General features: G+C 35.8%; 1 protein-coding gene across 1 annotated transcript; it reads left to right on the top strand.

The window, feature by feature from the left end:
* Window positions 18,615-21,907, top strand: LOC18586823 (cationic amino acid transporter 6, chloroplastic). The gene is made up of 3 exons (XM_018129536.1): window positions 18,615-19,565; window positions 19,679-19,913; window positions 21,042-21,907. The coding sequence occupies exons 1-3, from the start codon at window positions 18,615-18,617 to the stop codon at window positions 21,608-21,610; spliced, it is 1,755 nt and encodes a 584-aa protein (XP_017985025.1). The 3' UTR covers window positions 21,611-21,907.

The following is a 22,617-nucleotide window of genomic DNA, read 5'->3' as shown; positions in this document are numbered from 1 at the left end:
CTCATACTCGGCAATAAACCCCTCCCTCAAAGGTGTGGTTACCACTAAACCTTTGTAAAGCCCGACTTTATAAAATACTTGTCATAACATACATGCGATAGATAGCATGTTTACATACAAGGAGAGCCCCGAAAAATCGATAAAAGTCGGTACTGTACTTATAGGTATAATAAAGTTGATCTAAGCCTCGAACTAGTCAAATAGGGATTTAAGGGTGAAATTAAAAATTTTACAGTCCAGGAATGATTTAATATGGTGATTTGGAGTTCGAGGATCAATTTGGAGTCAAATCGAAACTTTCACTATCTAGGGGTAAAATGGTAAATTTGCCACTTGAGGATAAAATTGGAATATTGGAAGAAGTTTTTTATCAAGATTGATCACATTTGACTTATTGGAGTATAATTTGAGGTTGATAAGTGAAAAAGTCGTAATTTTTATATTTTTGGAGTATAAGGACAAAACAGTAATTTTACCGCCTCGATGGGTAAATAGGTAAATTTTCACCCCCGACACTTATCAAGACCAAGGGATTTTATTCATCATGGAAATGGATAAACATGAGAAATGTGTGGTGGAGAATTAAAGAATTAAAAGTCAAATATTTAAAATTTAAACCAATAAGGAAATGCCATGTGTCATGCTTTTATTATTTTATTGTTTCTTTATAAAAAGGCAAAAAAACCAGCCCATTTCTCCCATAGTGGTCGGCCAAACCAGAAGAGAAGAGAAACCAAGGAAGAACAAACCCTAGGTGGGGAAAATCAAAGAGAAAGTGTTGGAATTCAAGGATTTGATCAAGCAAAGGTAAAATTTCTTTGATTTTGCTAGTGATTTACCTTACCCATGCATTTCTCCTTAATTTTCATGGTTGGATTGTATGTTTTCATGGGGAAATCTTGGCTGGCCGAATGGGTTTGGTGAGAGAAATGATGTTGGAATTGTTTGATTTTGAGTTATGTTGGTGCTTAGAGTTAGTTAAGCATGTTTAGAAACAAAACAACAAGAAAAGAATCCATTTTCCCCATGAACCTTCAATGGCCGAACCCTATGTGAAGTGTAGAAGTAATGAATTGATTTTGTGATCAAGTGAATTGGTTGAAAAATTGATGAAATGATGATTTATAGTGAGAAAATGGAATGGAAAAATTTTTAGTGATAGCGCACCACAATGGCCGAAATTTTCAAGAAGAATTGTGAGGGTTGTTAGGCTGAATTTTAGATTATTGGAATTGTATTTAGTGAATTGATATATTAGAAATGAAATAGAGCAATTTGGAGCCAAATCGGACATAATTATCATTTAATCGGGTAATAGATCGAAATAGGTCAACACCGCATTTAAGCGGTAGTCGGATAAGTTGCATATCATATCATGCATATACACCAAGCCTGAATTGATTTTATAATGGTCAAGCATTAATGTGGTGAATTATGTATAGTACATTATGGATAGGTGGTGAGCAAATTACATTGGTAAAAGTACAGAGATTGTACTTGAAGACTGGGATTAGGATTACATCAACTCCCAGAACTGTGAGTAAACTTATTATCGTCTTAATTATCTAGAGTAGTTTTATACAATTGTGTGATTTTATAAAAAAGGGTTTAAATGGTAAATTGCTATGTTTTAGGAGAAATTATAATTTTATAAAATGATTTTATAAATTTTCTAGAAAATTGAATACGCGTTTTGAAAATAGAGTAATTGGAGACAGCCTGCTTGTGTTATAAATTGTGTTTTAAATTATATGGCTTATAGTAATATGTGAGCATGAATGGCAAAGTCGATATTTGTATCAAAATTATATATACTATGTATTCAGCCTTGAGAGGCTAGATTGCGATAAATTGCTATGTCATGCAAATAAAGATTTTATAAATCAGGTGGTAGATAAAATAATCCATAATCCCTGTAGTGGAGGTTCTGTGGACCAGCCTAAGAAAGGGGGCACAGAATCAAATACACCTTACCTCGATCGAAGAGCTGTGCGGAGGGTTTCTCTAGAGGTAAAAATTTGAGTGCACTTCACATGGACCACCGCGTGAGAGTGAGACTCAGCAAACGCCAAGGCATGGCTAGAATTTCGGATGTAAAGACATTTAACAACTTTGGTAGTCTCGGTCAGATGCCTAGGCCAAGGCATCCCCGTGAATGATTTTTGGCAAGAGCCAAGTTTTGTGAGATATATAAGCCATGTTTATTAATTGAGTAAACTGAATATTCATGTTATGAAACATATATTGGAAAAGAATATTTTAATTTGTCTCCATTTACTCACCTTTAGATAGTTTAGATGGTGTTGTTTATTCACTAAGATTTTATAATCTCACCACCCTCATTTCCTCACATTTCAGGCTCGGGGAATTCCATAGTTAGCTGACTTTGACAAGGACCTTTATTTGGACTTGAATCGGCAAAAGCTGTAGGTTTTCAGCTTTCGATGCATTTTGGTTAGATGTGGGTCCACGTGTCACTGTAAAAGTAATTTTATACTTCAATTATCTGCTTTAAAATACGTACTAATATATTTAGCTTTTACACCATGTTTTTGGCGGGTTTCGGTATTTTCAAAAAAAAATGACGAAATTGACCTTGTGAGCTAGAAAATAACATTTTATTGTTTTGATTTAGAAACGACTTATGATTTCTTAAAATGCGAGATTTAATAACTGTCGCTCACCGGGGAGATGCGGAAGCTGATGCTAAGCCTTACGGGGTTCCGATCAGCATTCCGAGTAATGAGTGCCTATCGAGACGTCGCAGCGGTTGTCATGGGCCCGATGGGAGTTCCGGATCGTGACAATTAAGTTGGTATCAGAGCATGGTTTAAATATCAGAGATTTGGATTTTAAAGTTTTGGATTTAAAAGTTTTTTATTTTAAAGTTGTTTTAAGAAATCCGCACTGACACTACGTGGCCCGAGTTAAGTTAAGACGATTAGAATACATGAGTCTGCATATAGAGATCTATTTGTTTTCAGGGTGTATAAGAGATTAAGTGATTGTCGTTTGATTTCATATAGGTTTTGAAGTGTGTTGGATTACACTTATCATGTCTAGGGGGGACAGTGATTCTGATATTTCACAGAGTGTTAGTGAGAGACCAACAGATTTCACTACTGAAAGCTGATGATGTCCTGAACTTAATAATCTAGAAGGAGATCCACTTAGAGTACCTACTAATTGGGCTCCATCAGATTTGGGAGCGAAAGTTAAAATGAGGGAAAGTCCTAGTAATAGTGAGACTATGAGAGTGTTGATAGTAATGACATAAATCAAAGCATGAGAAACTTTCTCTTAAAAGGAATTGAGGAATATGATAAAGGGAGGAAGAAAATAAGGATAGCAGAATAAGAATATTATAATGGGAAAGCATCGACATCAGTCGTTAGACATTCTCCCCCAGGCTGTGGGAGCAATATAAGTAAATGGCAAGAGAAGAAAAAGGGAAAACTTGAAACGGACTCGAAAAAGGATCAGGATGATAATGATCCTAAAAATGTTTAGTGCCTTGTTGAAGCTTGTAATACTGTAATCCTAGGCAGATGTAGTATAAGAAGGATAATAATCTCCTGTATAAAAGGCTTAAGAGTTGACTTTTGTCTTGTATAATATAAACAGATGATGGAGTAGTTGTTTAAATGACAGAAGGAGTATAAAAATCTTTTAGTATGACAAAGGTAGATTAGTAATATAAGTATTGAGGATGAATAATTATCTTAATGGTAAGATCGATTATTTTAAATAAGTACTGAAGGTTGAAATAGGAAGCCATTAATGGTTCTAGCAATTATTAGATTTAATAACGATTAAACCTTGCAGTACTATGAATTGATCACCAGTTAACGGGATTAAGTCAAAGATTATAAATTTGAGTATGGAGGGAATTAAAAGGTGATACCGTAAAATTATAAGATGAGAAATATAATCGGTTATGACTATGAGAACAGTAGGATACTATAAATAATGAATCATTAGGCGTGTGATGAAGTTGTGATCTATTGAACCATATGGGAAGACTGTCCTAAGGTGGGACATAGGACATGAGGATTTTTGGAGATGCTTATAGAGGGAACTATAAATTGTAAAGTATGTTTTCCCCCACAAGTTTAATTTATTCGAGAAATTATCATGGTAAAGATATGTGAATATTGGTAGTGAAATATGCCCTAAGGGATAATTGTGGCATATCACATAGATAATATAGATATGTTGGGGTCAGTATCCAGATCATGCATCTGTGATAAAAAATTTACCTTGGCTAATTGTGGTAAACAGCGAAATAGTGGAGTTGACGTAGAATCTTGTTTATAGTCAGTGACTGCAGCACCGATTATAGACAGGAGGCTGCGTAGACTCTTTAGCTTGGGAAACCACCTAGTGTAATCCTAAATATAGGGAAACAAATGAATATGTAGCACTAGGGTCATACCAAGCATGTACATCAATAAAACAAATGGGGTAGTATACTTGTGACAACTACGTTGGATGCTTATGCATACTATAGGGTCAATGCATAAACTCTAGCTTGTCCTCGACTAGCTGTTCCTAAGCTTTAGACCTTGATGCTCTACCCGAGCAATATTACTAGTACCCCTACCCCTAATTTCTTTGGCACCTTAAATCAATTATGCGACAATAAAAGCAAACGTTATAGTTGGTCGAGTAAGTCCTTCTAATTGTCAACTTTAAGGTAGTTCCTTATCACATGCCTAGGAAAAACCATAACCATAACAAGGTAGGGTACCCTTTTAGCACTAACCTCTGTGCTTCTTATTATAAGTAAATCATAATGGAGGGGACCGATGATCCTACCCTAAACTCCGCTATTTCAGTGGCCTACCATCCCTTTTGTCATGTTTACAATCGCTACTACCAGAACTATTCCCTTGACGGGAAGATTAAGTATCTCTAAGTTGTCTTGTGGAAAAGGATCCCCCACCACCCTTAGAATCTTTGTGACTCTCAATCTTGGCCTTCTTAAACCTATCTCTAACAACTCTAGTCTCAACAGTCCTTATTTCTCTTAATCTTGCTTAAACAAAGGTTATAGCCCATGGTTGAGGTATAGGAATCAAACTTTGGGGAAGTCACTCCCTTAAACAAAGGCTCCACTAAACCATCCACAAATCTCTTAATCTTCATCTCCTCCGGGGTGATAAAATATGGTGCATATCAAGCCAACTAATTAAACTTTACATAATACTCTGCCACCATCATCCTCAAAGTCTACACCAGTGACTCATACTCTTAAGCTATAGCATGTCGTACACTAAGGAGCAAAAAGTGATTCAAAAATTTAGTACTGAACTCATCCCAAGTAAGCAGAGTAGCACCAGTTGGCCTACCCTTGTGTAAATATACACACCATTCTTAGGCCACATCCTCCAATCAAAACCTAACTAATTCCATAGCTCAAGTACCAGAACATCTTGCAGTAGTGCAAATCTTATCTATACCATCCAAAATGCTTGGGGCTTCTTCGATGCATCGAACCCCACGAAAAAAAGAGGTTTTAACCTCAAGAAATTAGGCAGAGAAAAATTCAAGCTGCCTCTCATTGTCTCAAACTACTATAGGTCATCTTAACCTTGGGAACTAGGGGATGCCTGCACTGTAAACAAACCCTCACCATGATGTCTTTGCCCTAACATCTCTTAGGCGATGACTCTTATAGTCTAGCTAAAGTCATGCATACCGCCACTATCTATTCAAGGGTCACACCCCTAGCTAGGCGTCCCATCTCAACCTCTAGAGCTTGATCCTCCATATAATCATAAATAGGTGTCTCCACCCTTACTGAACTTGCAAGTTTACCACGTTTGCCACGACCCTTAATAGTGGGCATTTATGGTCTATCTATAGTATCTGTGGGAGTCTCCTACATGGCAAGCTCAATAATCTATCACCATGCAGAAACAATAACTAACCAACTGGTACAAAGTTGAACAACAATGTCGATTGATCATGGTCTTACATACAAAAATGGCCAAGCACAATTAACATAGTGTATTTACCTCCATGCACATGAGTATTGGTTTACACCTCCTTCTATACTCAAATTTATAAGCCTCAAGTGAATCACCACAATCATTATTCATTCTACTAAAGGGACGCTCCTTATTGCCAATACCATACGTGCTTCTTTATATTGACCTTAATAATAGTCCAATGTAATCCAATTTCTTCCCATCAATAGTCATGGGTTAAAGTTATAGCTTCACCAGATTAATAAGCTATTACGGACCTATTAGTCCTATTCCACCTTCTTGTATCCTTAGTCGGATGGATATGTCATTACATTAACCTTTCATTAGGAACATTTTGCTTTAAGATCTTTCCAACAATGGCTCGTGTGTTGGGTGGCATCTCAAACCCGTACGATGACACTACTTATGATCTTTACATGATGTTAATAAAAAAGTAGGTTACAAGGAATAGAAGTTTATATAGCCTCCTGTCTATGACTTGTGCTGCAGTCAAAAACCATAAACAAGACTCTACACTAACTCCGATAACTCCGCTGACCGATTTAAGGATTCCTAGGACTTGACTAAACTTAGGCTTTGATACCAAGTCTGTAACTACCCTTTTCCTGATCATTACCGACGTTTGAGACTTGCAGGACAACCCGCCAAATCCCAAACAAGCCTTCACAATTATCATTTTGTCAAATCATAACATGTCCGTTAGAAATCTCATAATCATCACAATTTCATTAATAGTAAATTCTCTCTATACATTATGTTTCATTATCATACAAAGATATGTTTACATTCTATGCAATTGTTTACTTCCGGAACAAAATATAATATAAATGACCCGACCTCTAACAGCGGAGCGACTCGAAATAGGGTACTAGAAGATGCCTTTACCTATATCGTAGTGGACCATAATATGTCGATGAAAAGCATGCTAGCTGATCACTATCTGCAAAAGGGAGATAAAGGGGTGAGTCTCACAAACTCAGTGATCATCGGCTCAATGAGCAAGATGTAGATGGGAAACAAGCCAAAGATAGAAAATTTGAATATTAAAAACATATGAATATATAAACCCTTTAAAAGCAAATGGAACATTTATGCCTTACATATAAAACCAAGAATTTTAATGCAAAGTAATCATTTAATAATCATTGTACAAAGCCAGTGTGAGTGAAAGATTTTTATAGTCAAAATCATTTAATGTCCTTTACTTAAAATCGAACTAACATAAGCATGCACACTTCCATGAAGTCAAACATTATCAAAGCTTTTACACAAGTTCATAAATCATCTCATCCTCGAGACATTAAATACAAAGTCATCGTATAAATAAGAGAGCTGAGGAAAAACTTGTAATTCTCACCATGCGAAAGAATACATGTTCGAAAACCCAAAGAGATATCACTTTCGAGTAGGTAATCGTAGTAATCAACTCATGGACCCATTTCCACGTAATAACATTCGGGAGCCTCGCTCCACCGAATTCTCACAGCCATGGCAATCTCAACGATGTTGGCCGACATCAGAGAAATCATATGGTCGCAACCACGTATATCAACTTAAGGTCTAGCCACATATATCAACCTATGGGCTTACCACGTATATACATCACAGACCGTGGCCCCAGCCACGTCTAACAACCGTCGGTGACTCAAAGGTTCTCTAGCTAGGGCTTACTTATACACAAAGGTCACACTATCCCGATGTGACATTCGACCTACTCTTGAATCTCCCGATTTGATAATACCGTTTAAAAGCAAATTGGGTTCTCAAAAAGTCATTTTAAATCCATTTTAAAAACAAATCTCGACAATGATATAAATCCATTTGTAAGAATTCAAGACATAAAACCTTTGCATGAGGTTTAGACATTAAGTCAAGCATGGTGAACACAAAGCTTATTCATGAATGCACATCACAAAAACAAGTAAGGCACATTTTGACACAAACCATAGTAAAGAGCTTGTTTCTCGATTTCTAAAACCCATTACATATATAGCTTATATACATATACTTAAAGCAATTTCAAAAGTCATGGCATCCATAATTGCCTAGAATTTGTATCAGCTCATGCTTTCCACAATAACAGTGTATAAATCTTTCACAAATAAGTATTTAATACCACCTATCGTTTTCTAGCAACTCATGTTTTCCACAAATGCATTTAAAGAAAACTAGCAATGTTTACTGTACGTATATCATTATATAGTTATGGAAATTTGGAAATAGGCACCCTCTACTCACCTCACAATAGTGGGACACTAAGCTGCTATCGATTCGGGTGTGTCTCTAGCTAATTCTACTTGTCGGTCACCCAGTACCTCTTCGATACACCACCACGGCAAACCTTCCTCACTTATACACTTCCTAGCAACAAATCAAACTCAATATACTTAATTGTACACACATATGGGCAGCATTTCAATCAATGAATCCTTAATCCAATTTCATATTTTTCATCCTCATCATTCACAATAATCTAGCATGTAATCTATGAACTTTCAACCATCCAAATCCAATACAACATAATGTACTCACATTGCATGCTTACCTTCAGATTTTAGCTTAAATTCCACATATAGTTCACAATTTCCTGACATCCTCAATCACCATTGCTGCCACAAGCATAAGCAATTAATACATATCTCATTTTTCCTTTCCACTTGTGATTTCAAGATTAAAACACTTACCCATTACTTATCTAGCTCAAAATCACCATGCATTCCAAGATTGACCCACATGCATGCATCTATTTCTTTCAAATCTTGTAGATCTTTGCTGCCACAAACATTCTAACACAATTACCAACTCATTTCCTCAAGAAATTCATAACCAAAATCAAAGTTCTACTTACCATAACTTGGTTGAACCCGTGGATCATCCATGTTCTTTTTCTCTTGATATTTCTTAGCTACCATGAGATCTAACCCATATCTCTCAATAAAGGATGAATTCCTAGAAGTAATGAAGCTTGATGATAGGAAAATAGAGAGAAAGAGCTCACAGGTGCTCTAAAATCCCACAAAACAAAGCCCTCACTTAGTTTGCCTTTTCACTCAACTCTTTCTCTCTTCTTGGGTGAAAGCCTCACAAAGCCATTTTCCTTTCATTTCTCTTCCAAATGGGGTGGATCTCTCAAGGCAAAAGCCTTGAAAAGGCTTTCATCTCTCATTTTTCTCATACATGGGCGGATTGCCTAAGGTCACTTCCTTTTTCTATTTTCTTATTTTTCCTTTAATCACATGTCATGCCATGCAATTTCCTTTCTTTGTTATTAATGCCACTTTCCATTGGTGGCTTGTTCATGCAATGTTTCCTTATCCATTCCTTTATCCTTTGGTTAGATTGCCTTGCCCATGCATTGGTTCACATGGTATTTTATTCTTTTATTTCATTTGTATTTTATTTCACATGTATTTCTATGCATTTCATTTTCATTTTCTTTTAATGCCACCTTATCACCCAATAATATTTCTTGCACATTTCCTTTGCCAATAACCTTTTCCATCCCATAAACCAATAAAGCTTCATGCATTTTTCCACTCTTGAATCCTAATTGGCCTTTTTCAAACCAATAGGATTTCATGCAACAAAATTTATTCTTTCTTTTTCTTATTAGATCAAATCAAGTATAATGATTACACATTTTTCTTTAAATATCATGGGCTATCTTTGCCATACCACGGTTTCCCTTGCCATTTCATTTTACTTGCATCCTACTTGAATTTCATCTTGGTTTCCATAATACAAATATATACATTAAATATTCACTTAGCTTAAAAAGGAGAAATTACACATAAGTCGTCCAACTTTTTCTTATTTATCATTTGACCCTTTAAACTTTTCATCCTTTATAATTTGGTCCTTCAAACCTTTCATAAATTGCAAATTGAACCTTCAACTTTTGATAATTTCAACTTCACCCCTTAACTTTTCATTATTTACAATTTCACCCCTCAACTTCTTATTCTTTTTAATTAGGTCCTCCTATCATTCCTTTATTTCAATTCTCTTATATTTTTCTTCCTTTACACTTGTACAAATAAAATATCAAATTCATATTCCACCAAGGTGTGACCATAATATTTAAATATATACTTACTATTTCTCACTTTAATTTAATAAAGGCACGCGAGCCCCACTAAAGCTTCCTTTCTTCGAAATTTTTCTTACTTCCACTCCCCCACTTAGACAAATCGTACAAATCACACATATTTCCTGTAATATATCCAATTTGACATCGATATTATTTTACTATTATTTTATCTAAAAATTATTATTTTATTCTAAAATTTTTCTCTTGCCTTTTAAGGCTCCCAAACATATTACTTTGCCCCGGTTTAGCTCTATAGCACCTTTTTAACTCCACAACTTCGACCTCAATAAGATATTATTATTTTATTGTATAAGAAATATTTTATTCTAAAATATTCCTTTCACTCCTTAACACTCTTAAACACTTTAATTAACCTCAATTGATATTCAATAAGCTCTATTAGCCACCATATCAAAGTACGGGGTGTTACATGAATCGAAAGAGGATTTGATATTTCTTTACTCTTCATTTCTTTCTTGTTATTTTGCTATAGAAATGATCTTTTCTCTTGATTTAAGTATGTTTGTTGTAAAAAAAATGATGAACTAATTTTGCTTTCTAAGATCATGGGATATTTCATTATGTAGTTTGAATATTTGATTTTTCCTTGCTTAGTATTAATGGAAATCACATGGTTTATTCAATGCTTCACTAAATACTTTTCACTGCCTGATCACCAGTTGAAATGTAGTGAGTCTCTAAATGGAACTCAACAGAGGGAGTTAGAATAAACCATAGTTTTAATTAGCTTTGTTCCATTCACTTCAAAGTTAGGTGATAGTTTCGTGTTTAGGATAGATATATACCGAAATACCTTAGGTAGCCATATTAGAACACGAACCTAATGAACTTTTTCTAATAAATTTGCATAGGCATATGGGATTAATTTTGAAAAGGTATATGTGCATGATCTTGACAAAGACGTGTACATAATTTGGATTCTAGGTTAGCCATGTACTCCATTGATCTAAATTAAGGAAAATGATTTAATTCAGATGAAGTTTTGAAAAATACCATAATCCTAGGTTTTGAGTAAATATTTCTTTTGGTGACACTTTGTGCTTCGTTAATTATTTAGTTTACTAATTATTTTTAATTTAATTAGTAATTTGGAATCGAGTGCTTGGATAAGATTATTTTGTTTGAAGTTTAGTACTTAATAAGAATAGGTATAAATCTTTGTGGGAAACGATACTCGACTTACTTTATATTACTTGTATTGCCTCGTGCACTTACGTGTATAATCCGACCAACATTGATCATATTCTTTTTGAATGAATTTAAGCATTGCAAGATTGAATTACTTCGCATGCTTAAACGTCTTTTCAAAATGGGGAGCCTTTACTAGAGCTTTACCAATTGATAAAATGAGCTTTAAAATGATTCTATCCCTTAAAATTGATTTTGTGCTTATTTGCTTTTACAGAAGAGAGATTTTGCTTATATCTTTCGATTGGTATTTGAGCCGTATCTTGATCGTTAACACTTGATATTGGAGTTGAATATTGATGGTATTATGGTTTATAGGCTTATTGAACATCTTTATGCTTACTCTTTTTTAGCTTCATGAATAGTATGCTCACACCTTAACTTCACACACTCATATATATATATATATGTGTGTGTGTGTGTGTGTGTGTGTGTGTGTGTGTGTGACATACTTACTTTTAATTTCTCAATACTTGGTCATAGTTGAGTAGTAAATGGCTTTATGCATAACTTGGTGGCTTAATGGTTACATACTCTTGGTCTCAATGTCTTTATTTTAGTTAACCATTAGTTCATGAGCTTAAGTGTTTAATGCTCAAACTTCTTAACCTTTTTTATATAACAAATGGGAGGAAAAGGTTTATGAGCAAATTTGATGCATATGTTGAGGGGTAGATAATCTTACAATCGTTTTAAGTGAAAATTATGGTCATTGTTTTGTCATATAGAAAAGGGGGAGATTGTTAGCTTTAAAATGATTGTAGTTTTGATTATGAAAAAATGATCAATTTTGCTTGAACATCAATTGAATGATCTTTGAAAAATTCTTGAAATGATTATAGTTTTAGTTGTATGAATTATTGAAGCTATTGAATTATCGCACACTTATTCTACAAATGTCTACAAGCTTGAATGACTTAATTGTATGAGTGCTAAATTTGCTTGAATGATTTCTATTTATGATGCCTTTAATGTTCATCTTTAAGATGTTGAAGTTACAAGATAGGTTCACAAGTGTTGAAGTTTATCTCAAAGCATTCAAAGATGGTTGATCTTCACAACACCAAGGTTGTTCTCAAGCCATGAAGTTCACTCTCAACTCAACATTTGATCACAAAGAAGTAGCTGAAGTTAAGTACCAAATGTCTAGGACTCTTGAAGAAACAAATGTCCAATTGATCTTAGAGTAAGGCAAGTCAATCCTGTAGTGATAAATCATGCAAGTATGGCTAAGTGCATCTCTTGTACATGCTGCAGTATTTAAAGTATAAATCTCACTACATAAGTCAAATTGATGTGATTCTTAAACCATTGAAAAGCTAAGAGACAACACTACAACTTTTATGTTTACCACTTTGCCCAATTCAGACTAGATTTAGGTCAAAATCATGTTAGAGAAGGCTAAACTACTGCAATTTCTACACTAGGCAGCATGAAAACTTAAAAAGAAATAGCCATAGTCAACCCCATATAGTTTGTAGTCAACCCTAAGAAGTAAGCACATGAAATTCAAGCCTTTATGAAGTCATAGTCAACCCTAAGTGAGTGGTAGTAGACTACACTATGCCAGATTTAAAAAATACAAGCATTCTAGAATAGAATCGACTAGAAAAGTTCAATAGTCAACTACAAGTGATTGTTAGACACAAAATTCAAAAGGAAAATGACTAGTTTCTTGATCTAATCACCTCCAATGGCTCCAAGACTCTTTTAACTATAAAAAGGACCATTTGGAAGCTTTTCAAGTTGAGGAAGAAGAAAGAAAAAGGGTTAAACTCTTGAAGATCATGGTCTTGAAATGAAATGAGAAAATACCAAGCAAAACCAAGCCTACATGAGCTAAACTTTCTTCGTGCTTTCACTCCCATCTTTATATCCTATCTTTATACCAAATGTTAGGTATTCTTCCTTCATTGTACCCACTTAGCAAAATCTACCTTTTAGAAGCACTATTGCTATTTTTGTATAGGTTTTAGCTTAGCCTTGAAAAGTTATTTTGTAATGGTTATCGCTTCTTATCAAAAAGTAAGAATCTTTTTGTGGATTGTGTATGGGTTTGTGGTGAGCCTGTTAAACACCATGAGTTTATGGTGAACTTGTTAAAACCATGGGTTACCACTTGATCCCGTTAAAAAGCAAGAATCTCTTTGATGGATTATGTAAGGGTTATCGTTTCTTATTAAAAAGCAAGAATCCTTTTTAGTCAATTGAAAATTCATTGGTGTGCTAAAGGAGTAAAAGTAGGTATTAAAGAAAGTTGAACCACTATAAATCCTTGTGTCTTCATTTTTATTACTTTAAATTTCTGCACTTGACTTTGCAAAACTCATTTTACAAATTGCTAAAGCCTTGATTTCATACGCATTACAAAATTGGTTAGTGTCTTTGTTAAAAACATTTTTCAACCATGACAAAATGTCTATTCCTTGTTGAAAAGATTTTTTGAAATGTTTTACTCAAATTTACCTTTATTTGATTTACATTTGAAGAATGTTTAAGCATTTCAAAGTAAACATTATCTATGATTGATTATGTAGCTTTGATTAAAACTAGCATATACATCAAAGCTTTTGTTGAAATTCCTTTTACAAGCTTTCAAAATGAGTTTTCTAGTATAGGATTGATTCTTGAGTTTTTATAGTTTACCACAATTTTGTTTGAAAGACATGGTGTTGATTTGTGAAAAGCATTACAACCATAGTCAACTAGAGAATTTTTATGGTCGACTATAGTCAATTGTTTTACACTTTCCAAATTTTTTAAAATCCAATTCACCCCCTTCTTGGATATTCTTGTTACTTGATCCATTGAGATAACATTTCTAACAAAGCAATTAGAAGCATTAAAAATAGAATTAGAATAAACAACTCATATTTCATTGAAAATAAGCAAAAGAGAGATTAGGAATTCAAATTACATGTTAAGTTCAATCCTAATCCTAGAAAAAGTAAATTAATTCGTAATATCTAATAAAAACATCATCCAAAGAAAATTAGCCATTAATCCAAGTTAAAGAAAGTAAGAAAAAAACAAAAGTAAATAGAGAAACTAAGAATTGAAGCTCTTGAATCAAAAATCTTTCTTGAATTCTCTTGCTTTCTTGCTTTATTTTTGTCCTCTTTTTCTCCATAGTAGTTGCTTTATAGCTCCCCTTTGAAACCTCTTAAAAGGCCCTTTAAATAGTCTCAAAACAACCCTAGAATTAAAATCCCGAAAATGTAGTTTTTGGGGAAACACGTCTAGCATCACGGCCTTGGCCTCTTCAACGCCATGGCACCGTGCCCTCAAGTGAATGTACGGGGCATCAACTTCCACTAGCATCGCGGCCTTGCTTTCCTTCACACCATGGCACTGTAGCCTCTAGTCCTACTATGATGCCTTGTTGCCTTGTGGTGCTGCAGCCTTGAGCAATTCAAGGTCAGAACCTTCATTGCTTCATGTTACCTTGTATAAAAACTACAGCAGTTCAGCCTCTTCCAACATGATTTTCACATTGATCTAATCCAAAATGGATATAATGATATATGAAAGATGTATCTCTGTCTCTTATCTTTCCAATGACTCAAGAATCACATCAGTTGGACTTTTGTAGCAAAAGTTCTCCTCGAAATACTCTAGCATGTACAAACGAAGCTATCACCATACTTGCAAGGATTTTCATGAAATAAAGCAGTTTCATAAGATTTCTTACAAAAACAATAAAAAAGATCAACAATAACTAAACTTAAAGTAATTTGAAGAAAAATAACATAAAATTAAATTAAAGTAACTTAACTAAACTACTAAGCATGCATTAAACTTGATTAAGAAAAACAACTAAAAATACTAAATTCTGACCCTAAAATCTCAAAGACTTAGCTACTTAAGCATCCAAAATATGACAAAATAACTCTATATAATAGAGTTATAAGAGACTTATAAAAAAATCTAGAACTCTAAGTTAACAACTTAGGCTTATTTAGTAAGTAAAAAAGGAATATGAGAGATTTAGATGAAACATTGAAGGGATATTGTGGTTCTAGACTTTTATTTGATTGATTAATTAATTAAATTGTTATTTTTCCTTTAATGTTCTAGTTTCAATTTTAGTTTATTAATTTTTTAGTAGCTTTTAATTCTGTTATTTGGATAAGATTAAGTTGTTTTAATTGTAATATTTAGCAAAAAGATTTGGGCAATTCTCCGGGGGAACAAACTTTACTTTCTATTATATTACTTGGTAAATCTGACAACAGTCACTACTATGGAGCTAGAGGTTGCTTTTTTGGTCCAGCAATGCAATATTATTCTGTCAACACAACCAACTACTCCAATCGATCCCACACTGATACCATGACTCTAGTTGATCCTTCTACTGATTCAGTCAATCCTTCCATTGATCTTACAGACCCATCTTTCATCACTCCACCCATTTTGCCATGATTTCTTTTGGGAACATATGTTTTTATTTTCAAACATTGTCTAGTTTTCTTGTTGGATGATCATTTTATACACTTATATTTAATCATCATACTTTTGTGGATATAGTTATATCTCCAACTCTTTTGAGAAGTTAATATTTTGGATGGTGATAGTTACTTATATGTATATTTTGGACGCTAATGTTAATATTTTCACTTAAATAAATGGTGAATACTTTTATGATTTTGATGACTTGAGATAATGCTTTACATTAGTCCTACCCTTAAGTCTATTTTACTTATTTTGATATAACAAAAAGGGAGAGAAGTATTTTGAGCAAATTGCAACATTGCACTCACATAAATGCACTTGAATTTTTCAAAACTCAGCATCAAGTGAGAGGGAGCTTTTCATTCTTAAATGTGCTTAAATTCAAAAACTTAAAAGGGAGCTTTTAAAATCAATTTTTGCTCATTAGTTTTGTCCTATTAAAAAATGAGAGATTATTAGCTTTACAATTGATCCTATTTTAAAATGACAAAATCAAATGATCAAAATATAAGTCTTAAAGTGTTCTTGAACACCACAAAATCCCTTAAGCATTTGCAAGAAAAATGGCTAAGTATTGGTATAAGTTTACAGCTCAAAATACCTTAAAAAATGTCTCACAGCATAGAGGTATCAAGACACTTTGAGTAAGTATCGAGACATCAAGCTTAAAATGCCTTAGAAATAGCCTCAAGAAGCAAATGTATAAAGACATTCCACAGATGTATCGAGACACCACCTCTGAAGCCCCAAATTCTAGAATACGAGTGTTGATGTATCAAGACTTAACCTTAAAGTCTCGAAACATCACCTCAAAAGTCCAAAATTCTAGAAAACAAGTGTCAAAGTATCGAGACTTGTCCTCAAGGTATTGAAACTTCACCTCCAAGCTTCAAACTTCCAGAAAGCAAGTGCAACTGTATTAAGACATGGCTTCAAGGTATTAAGACATCATCACCAGACTTCAATTTCCAAAGAGCATGTGCTAATGTATCAAGACCCACCTTTAAAGTATCGAGACCTCCTTTCTAAACTAGAAATTCCAAAAAGCAACATCAAATGTATTGAGACTAGGCTGCAATATATCAAGACATCTTTTAGTCTAAGAATGCCAAAAAGCAGTAATGTATCGAGACATGTAAGAGAGATATCGAGACTTCAATTGATTCAAGCAACAAGATATCAAGATACGATTCGAAGGTATCAAGACCTGCTTTGAAGGTACTGAGACCTTGCATTATACAAGTTAGAAAAAAATATGTATAATAACTATTTTTTAAAGCACAAATCCCCAAACAGTTATTTTAGGACACTTACCTATAAATGAAGGTTTGGGGCACATTTTCCAAGGCAAAAGAACACCAAGAGCAAGATTATTAAGCTAAAGTGAAACATCTAACTCAAGATTCCTCAAGAATCACTCTCAAAATCAAAGTGTTCCTTCATTGAGCTACTTGAGCCTTAAGCTTCCTAATTTCTTCTAAGAGCCTTCATTCCTTCTTTTCGTTGTTTTATTTAGCCTTTTTAGAGGCATTTGAGCTTGTTTTTCACCATCCTTGTATTACATTGTAAAAGTTCTTCCTTAACTTCCAAAAGGAATTACTTGTGAGTGGTTATACCTTAACTAAGTGGAAAGGTAGAAGGGTTAAGTTTAAGCCTTGAAAAGACTATTGTAAAGGTTAAGTCTGTTATGAAGTTATAAATATGCTTCTGGTTTGGTGATTGGAAGGAATAATTTGCTGTTTTCTTTTTTTTTTTTCCTGTCTTTAACGCTTTTTGTGCAGGGGAATGCAAAGAGTTGTGATGCTAAGAAAAATGAGCCTCGGTGCTGGTATGTTTGTGATACTGTTGATTTTTTACAGGTCTATTCAGGCTGTGAATTTTGTGTGCAGATGGAGGAGGGGATATTTTGCCTGGGGTTCTGTTTTTTGTGAATACAGAGAGAGAGTTGGGCTTCTCTCTAAGGGTGGATGCTTTTACTTTGAACTATGTTTGCACCACTGGCCAAGGATGTTTGGAGATATTTTTACCTCTTTGTGGGGTAAATTAGTGTGTTTTTGTTCACCTACTGCTTTTTTAGATGGGAGGGCAGGTGAACTTACCTGCTTCTATGGTTTTTATGAAATTAATCTATTTTAATTTCTTTTTAAAAATAAACAACCAAACCATGATTGTGCCGAAGAGAAAAGTTTTAAAATTCTGTTACCTATAATAGCATTACATGTTTTTTCCTCCAAAATATAATATTTTATTGTTCCTTTTGTAAGGCATTACTATTCCATGACTCGCCAATTTGTGATTTTTAATATTAAAAGGTCAAAAAAATAATAAATAATAAATTTATAGTATAGAAATAATGAAAATATTAAATGTTAAAAAATTATTTTAGGACCTGAAAAAAAAAAAAGAAAGTGGGGTAAAGAATATCCATTTTCATGGATGTTGAAGTTAAAAGGAAGATTGACTGTCGTATGGCAGAAAGACAAAATTGACCAGGCGTACGTCTAAACGACTGTGAAAATGACCACTTTGGTAACCATTAAAAATCTACGGCCAAACCAAACTGAATTAAAAAAATCAACAAAAATGAAGCAAGGTAGGGTGCTAGACACGCGCCCTGAGATTATGTGGGGCATGCAAGCACCTCATACTGGGGTCATAGCCGTAACCCCCGCCCAGCAATGACAAGTCAGTGAGCAGTGCCTGTAAGCGCACCCTCTCTAAAATCCTTTTTATCCAAAAGTGGCTGCTCCTTTCTGTTTAGTCTTTATTCACCGTCTCTATAAATCATCAATGAAGCAACCCAAAACGCCATAACTCTCCATTATACACCCCAGACAGAGAAAACCCATCTTTCATCTTTCATCTTCCTAATGGACACCCAAGCTTCCTCTTTCTCTAGTTTCCAATCTTACCTCCGGGCCCTTGTCCACACCCCAGGACGCTTGGCTCGGCGTGCAGGCTCTGTTTCTACCCCATATGAAGAGTTGAGCAGGGTGAGGGCCCGTTCTGGCTCCGACATGCAGAGGAGCCTCCGTTGGTTTGACTTGGTTGGGCTGGGAATAGGGGGCATGCTGGGAGCTGGTGTGTTCGTGACCACCGGCAAAGCCAGCCGCCTCCACGCTGGCCCTGGCATCGTAATCTCTTATGCCATTGCTGGCTTCTGCGCCCTCCTCTCCGCCTTCTGCTATACGGAGTTCGCCGTTCACATGCCCTTGGCTGGCGGTGCCTTCAGCTACCTCCGAGTTACCTTTGGGGAGTTTGCCGCATTTTTGACTGGAGCCAATCTGATAATGGAGTACGTGATGTCAAACGCAGCGGTGGCCAGAAGCTTCACCTCTTATTTGGGTGCCGCAATTGGTATATCCACAGCAAAATGGAGATTCACGGTTCCAGGACTCCCAAAAGGGTTCGACGAAATTGACGTGGTGGCTTGCACCGTCGTATTAATCATCACTCTCATCATCTGCTACAGCACAAAACAAAGTTCGGTGGTGAATATGATACTTACCGCATTACATATCCTTTTCATAGGCTTTGTAATATTCATGGGTTTTTGGAGAGGGGATTGGAACAATTTCACGCATCCAGCAAACCCCGACAATCCATCCGGTTTCTTTCCCCACGGACCCTCCGGTGTCTTTAACGGGGCAGCCGCGGTTTATTTGAGTTACATTGGATACGACGCCGTCTCCACCATGGCTGAGGAAGTCCGTGATCCCGTCAAGGATATTCCCGTCGGGGTGTCGGGCTCCGTAATCATCGTTACCATTCTCTACTGCCTCATGGCCGCTTCCATGTCCAAGCTCCTCCCTTACGACATGGTAATTCCGTTTCTGTTTCCCTTTCTTTTTCTTTTTTTCGTTTTTCTAATAAACGAAACGACCAAAATGGCCTTCAATTGAGAGATTATTTGGGTGTGGTGATGAGCACGCAGATCGATGTGGAGGCGCCGTTTTCGGCGGCGTTCAGTGGGAGATCGGATGGCTGGGAGTGGGTGTCGAGGGTGATAGGGGTGGGGGCCAGCTTCGGGATACTGACGTCGCTGTTGGTGGCGATGCTGGGGCAGGCTCGGTACATGTGCGTCATCGGACGGTCCAGCGTGGTCCCCGCCTGGCTCGCCAGGGTCCACCACAAGACATCTACGCCTGTCAACGCCTCCGCCTTTCTTGGTACGGGTTTGTTTTCTTTAACATTGCTCTGAATATTTTACATACATATATTTATTTTTTGAACTGTTTATTCGAGTAATAATGGCTTGAACTGCTATCGATGAGGGGTCATTGGGCTCTATGTGCGTGTTTTTCATTTATGGACATTGATTTTTGTGGTGGTTCGAAGTTGTTCATCTGGAGTTTGGACGTTGCAAAGGGACCCACTTTGAACCGTTTCCCTTCACCTTAAATGCGTGTTTCTTTGCTCAAGTTTGCTGCTGAGGACCGTTTTGTTTTGTGGCTGTCCAATATTTGTTTCCAGCTCATGCTGCTTTGACACATGGGGAGTTCAATGACATGCATCAGCCCTCTTTTGCCATTCCTACTTAGACCTGCTCATTCCCTTCTAGAGATAGCTCTTTGGATGCGGTATGTATATATATATATATATATTCTAAGATGAACAAAGGTTTGGCCTCATCTTCCTTTTCAAAGAGTTTCTGTCAGTAAAATCATGGAAGCATTGGGACACAAAAAACAAAGTAAATTTCCGTTTCACATAGGGCAGGCATGTGACCGGAATTGAATGAGGAAGAGAGAGAGAGAGAGAGAGATTACATGATCATAGACATTATTGACTGATTCAGCACTGCCTTTTCACTCAACCTCTTTCCTATTTTGCTTTAATGCTATCTAAGATATGCACTGTATGTATGTATGTATGTATGTATGTATGAAGAAATCTGGTCTATATTGGTCCATCCGTCTTTAATTGTGGAAGATAAAAGCCCTTTAAATTGGAGCCCATGATTGAAAGCGACCTTTCTTCACAAGGTCACCAGTGAAAGTTCCCTTACAATGATAAGGTTAATGACTAGGATGTGTATGGTTCATAGGCAGTCCAACTACCAAAGACTGCTTTGGAATTTCATACTTGACACTCAGCAGGATATCTTGACTTTTCGTTATCTGAATTGCGTGTGTGTGAATGTCTGTGTGTTATCTCCCCGTGGGCTTCTTTATCGGCTTTTCATTATCTTTATGGAGTGTTTTTGTAGTTGACGTATCTCACCTTGATAATTAAGTTGCTGATTCAATTCCAGCTTCCAAGTTTCTTACAAATGTACGCATCCTTTTTCATTTCAGGAATCTTCACAGCTGCAATTGCCCTTTTCACAGATCTAAGCGTCCTCTTGAACCTTGTATCCATTGGCACACTGTTTGTGTTTTACATGGTAGCAAATGCAGTAATCTACAGGCGTTACGTTGTGGTGGGCACAACGAAGCCATGGTCTACATTATCTTTCCTATGCTTACTGTCCCTCACATCCATTATCTTCACCCTACTGTGGCATTTTGCACCGCCAGGCAAGCCCAAGGCCTTTGTACTAGGCACTTGCGTTGTAATTGCAATATCCATATTACAGATATTTCGTTGCATGGTACCACAGGCGCGGAAACCTGACTTCTGGGGTGTCCCTTTCATGCCATGGCTACCATCTATATCAATCTTCCTGAACATATTTCTGATGGGGTCTCTGGGTGGACCATCCTATGTGCGATTCGGATTCTTTTCGGCTCTAGCAGTGCTCGTATACGTCTTATACAGTGTGCATGCTAGCTTTGATGCCGAAGTGGATGGCTCTTTCGGTCAAAATAATGGTGAAATCCGTAAAGAATCAGCAGAAAGTGAACACCCCAGTCACAAAGTGTAAAAACTTTCTTTTGGCTCGCTTTTCTTTTTACTCATCTTCTTTATTCCCTCTAAAAACCCTTTTTTGTATGTTGATGAGTACTTAGCAAACTGAGATAAAACGAAAAAGGAATGGAATAGAATAGGATAAAATAGAATAGCCTGCAGAAAATCGCCAACTTGTATAGTTGGTCCCTTCAACTAGAACTAAGCCTCGGATTCTCATCTTTTGTACATTGTTGTGCTTGGGTTCTAATAGGAAACTGGGCATTAATTAATGAGAAGCTAAGCAAGCAATGACACACAGTTTTACACCTTTGTCATCGGATCCCAACAAATCTTTGATATTCTTGTAGAAATTAAGACTTCAATAATCTCAAGAGAAACTTTGGGGAATCTGTTACAAATGAATATTGAAAAGAAATGTTGTGAATAAAAGATAGATGCCCTCCCCTCCCTTAAACATTACTAGTATTTCTTTGAGGTAGTTTTCACCAACTAATACAGGCCAAAAATCAAAGTAGTACTAATAGGACTTACAGTTTAGCATCCTTACCAAGGTGGTTGTGCGGTGGGCTTGTCACATTGATATGTATTTAGTCCTTTTCAGAATGTGAAGAATATTAGCTCATGGATAAACTTCCATCAATAGGGTTTTCTTGGTTATTGCCAAAGCAAAAAAAAAAAATCTCAACATCATCTTCCAGGCTTTTCTATACTAGGAAACTTAATCAACGTGACTCTTTTTACTTGAATGAGGGGTCTTTTCTACTTTTTCTTCTTTTCTTTTTCTGAGCACTGACTGACTATTCTTGAAATTTGGGATGTAACGCTTGCCCACTGTTTGACACAACCCATTGTTATGTTTAATAATATTATTATTTCTTTCCACTTTTTGCTTGTTGCCTCCTTTTTATCTTTAGTGCCAAGGGCGTGACATGATTTTTGTTGACGGGAAAGCATATAATAGTGACTTCAACAGACTTCAAGACATATTTCAGGTACCCCAAATGCAAAGTACAATATTTA

This window comes from Theobroma cacao, chromosome 10 (assembly GCF_000208745.1).
Source record: "Theobroma cacao cultivar B97-61/B2 chromosome 10, Criollo_cocoa_genome_V2, whole genome shotgun sequence".
Classification (NCBI taxonomy): domain Eukaryota; kingdom Viridiplantae; phylum Streptophyta; class Magnoliopsida; order Malvales; family Malvaceae; genus Theobroma; species Theobroma cacao.
Note: the sequence above shows the minus strand (reverse complement) of the source record. Positions and strands in the feature narration are given on the sequence as shown.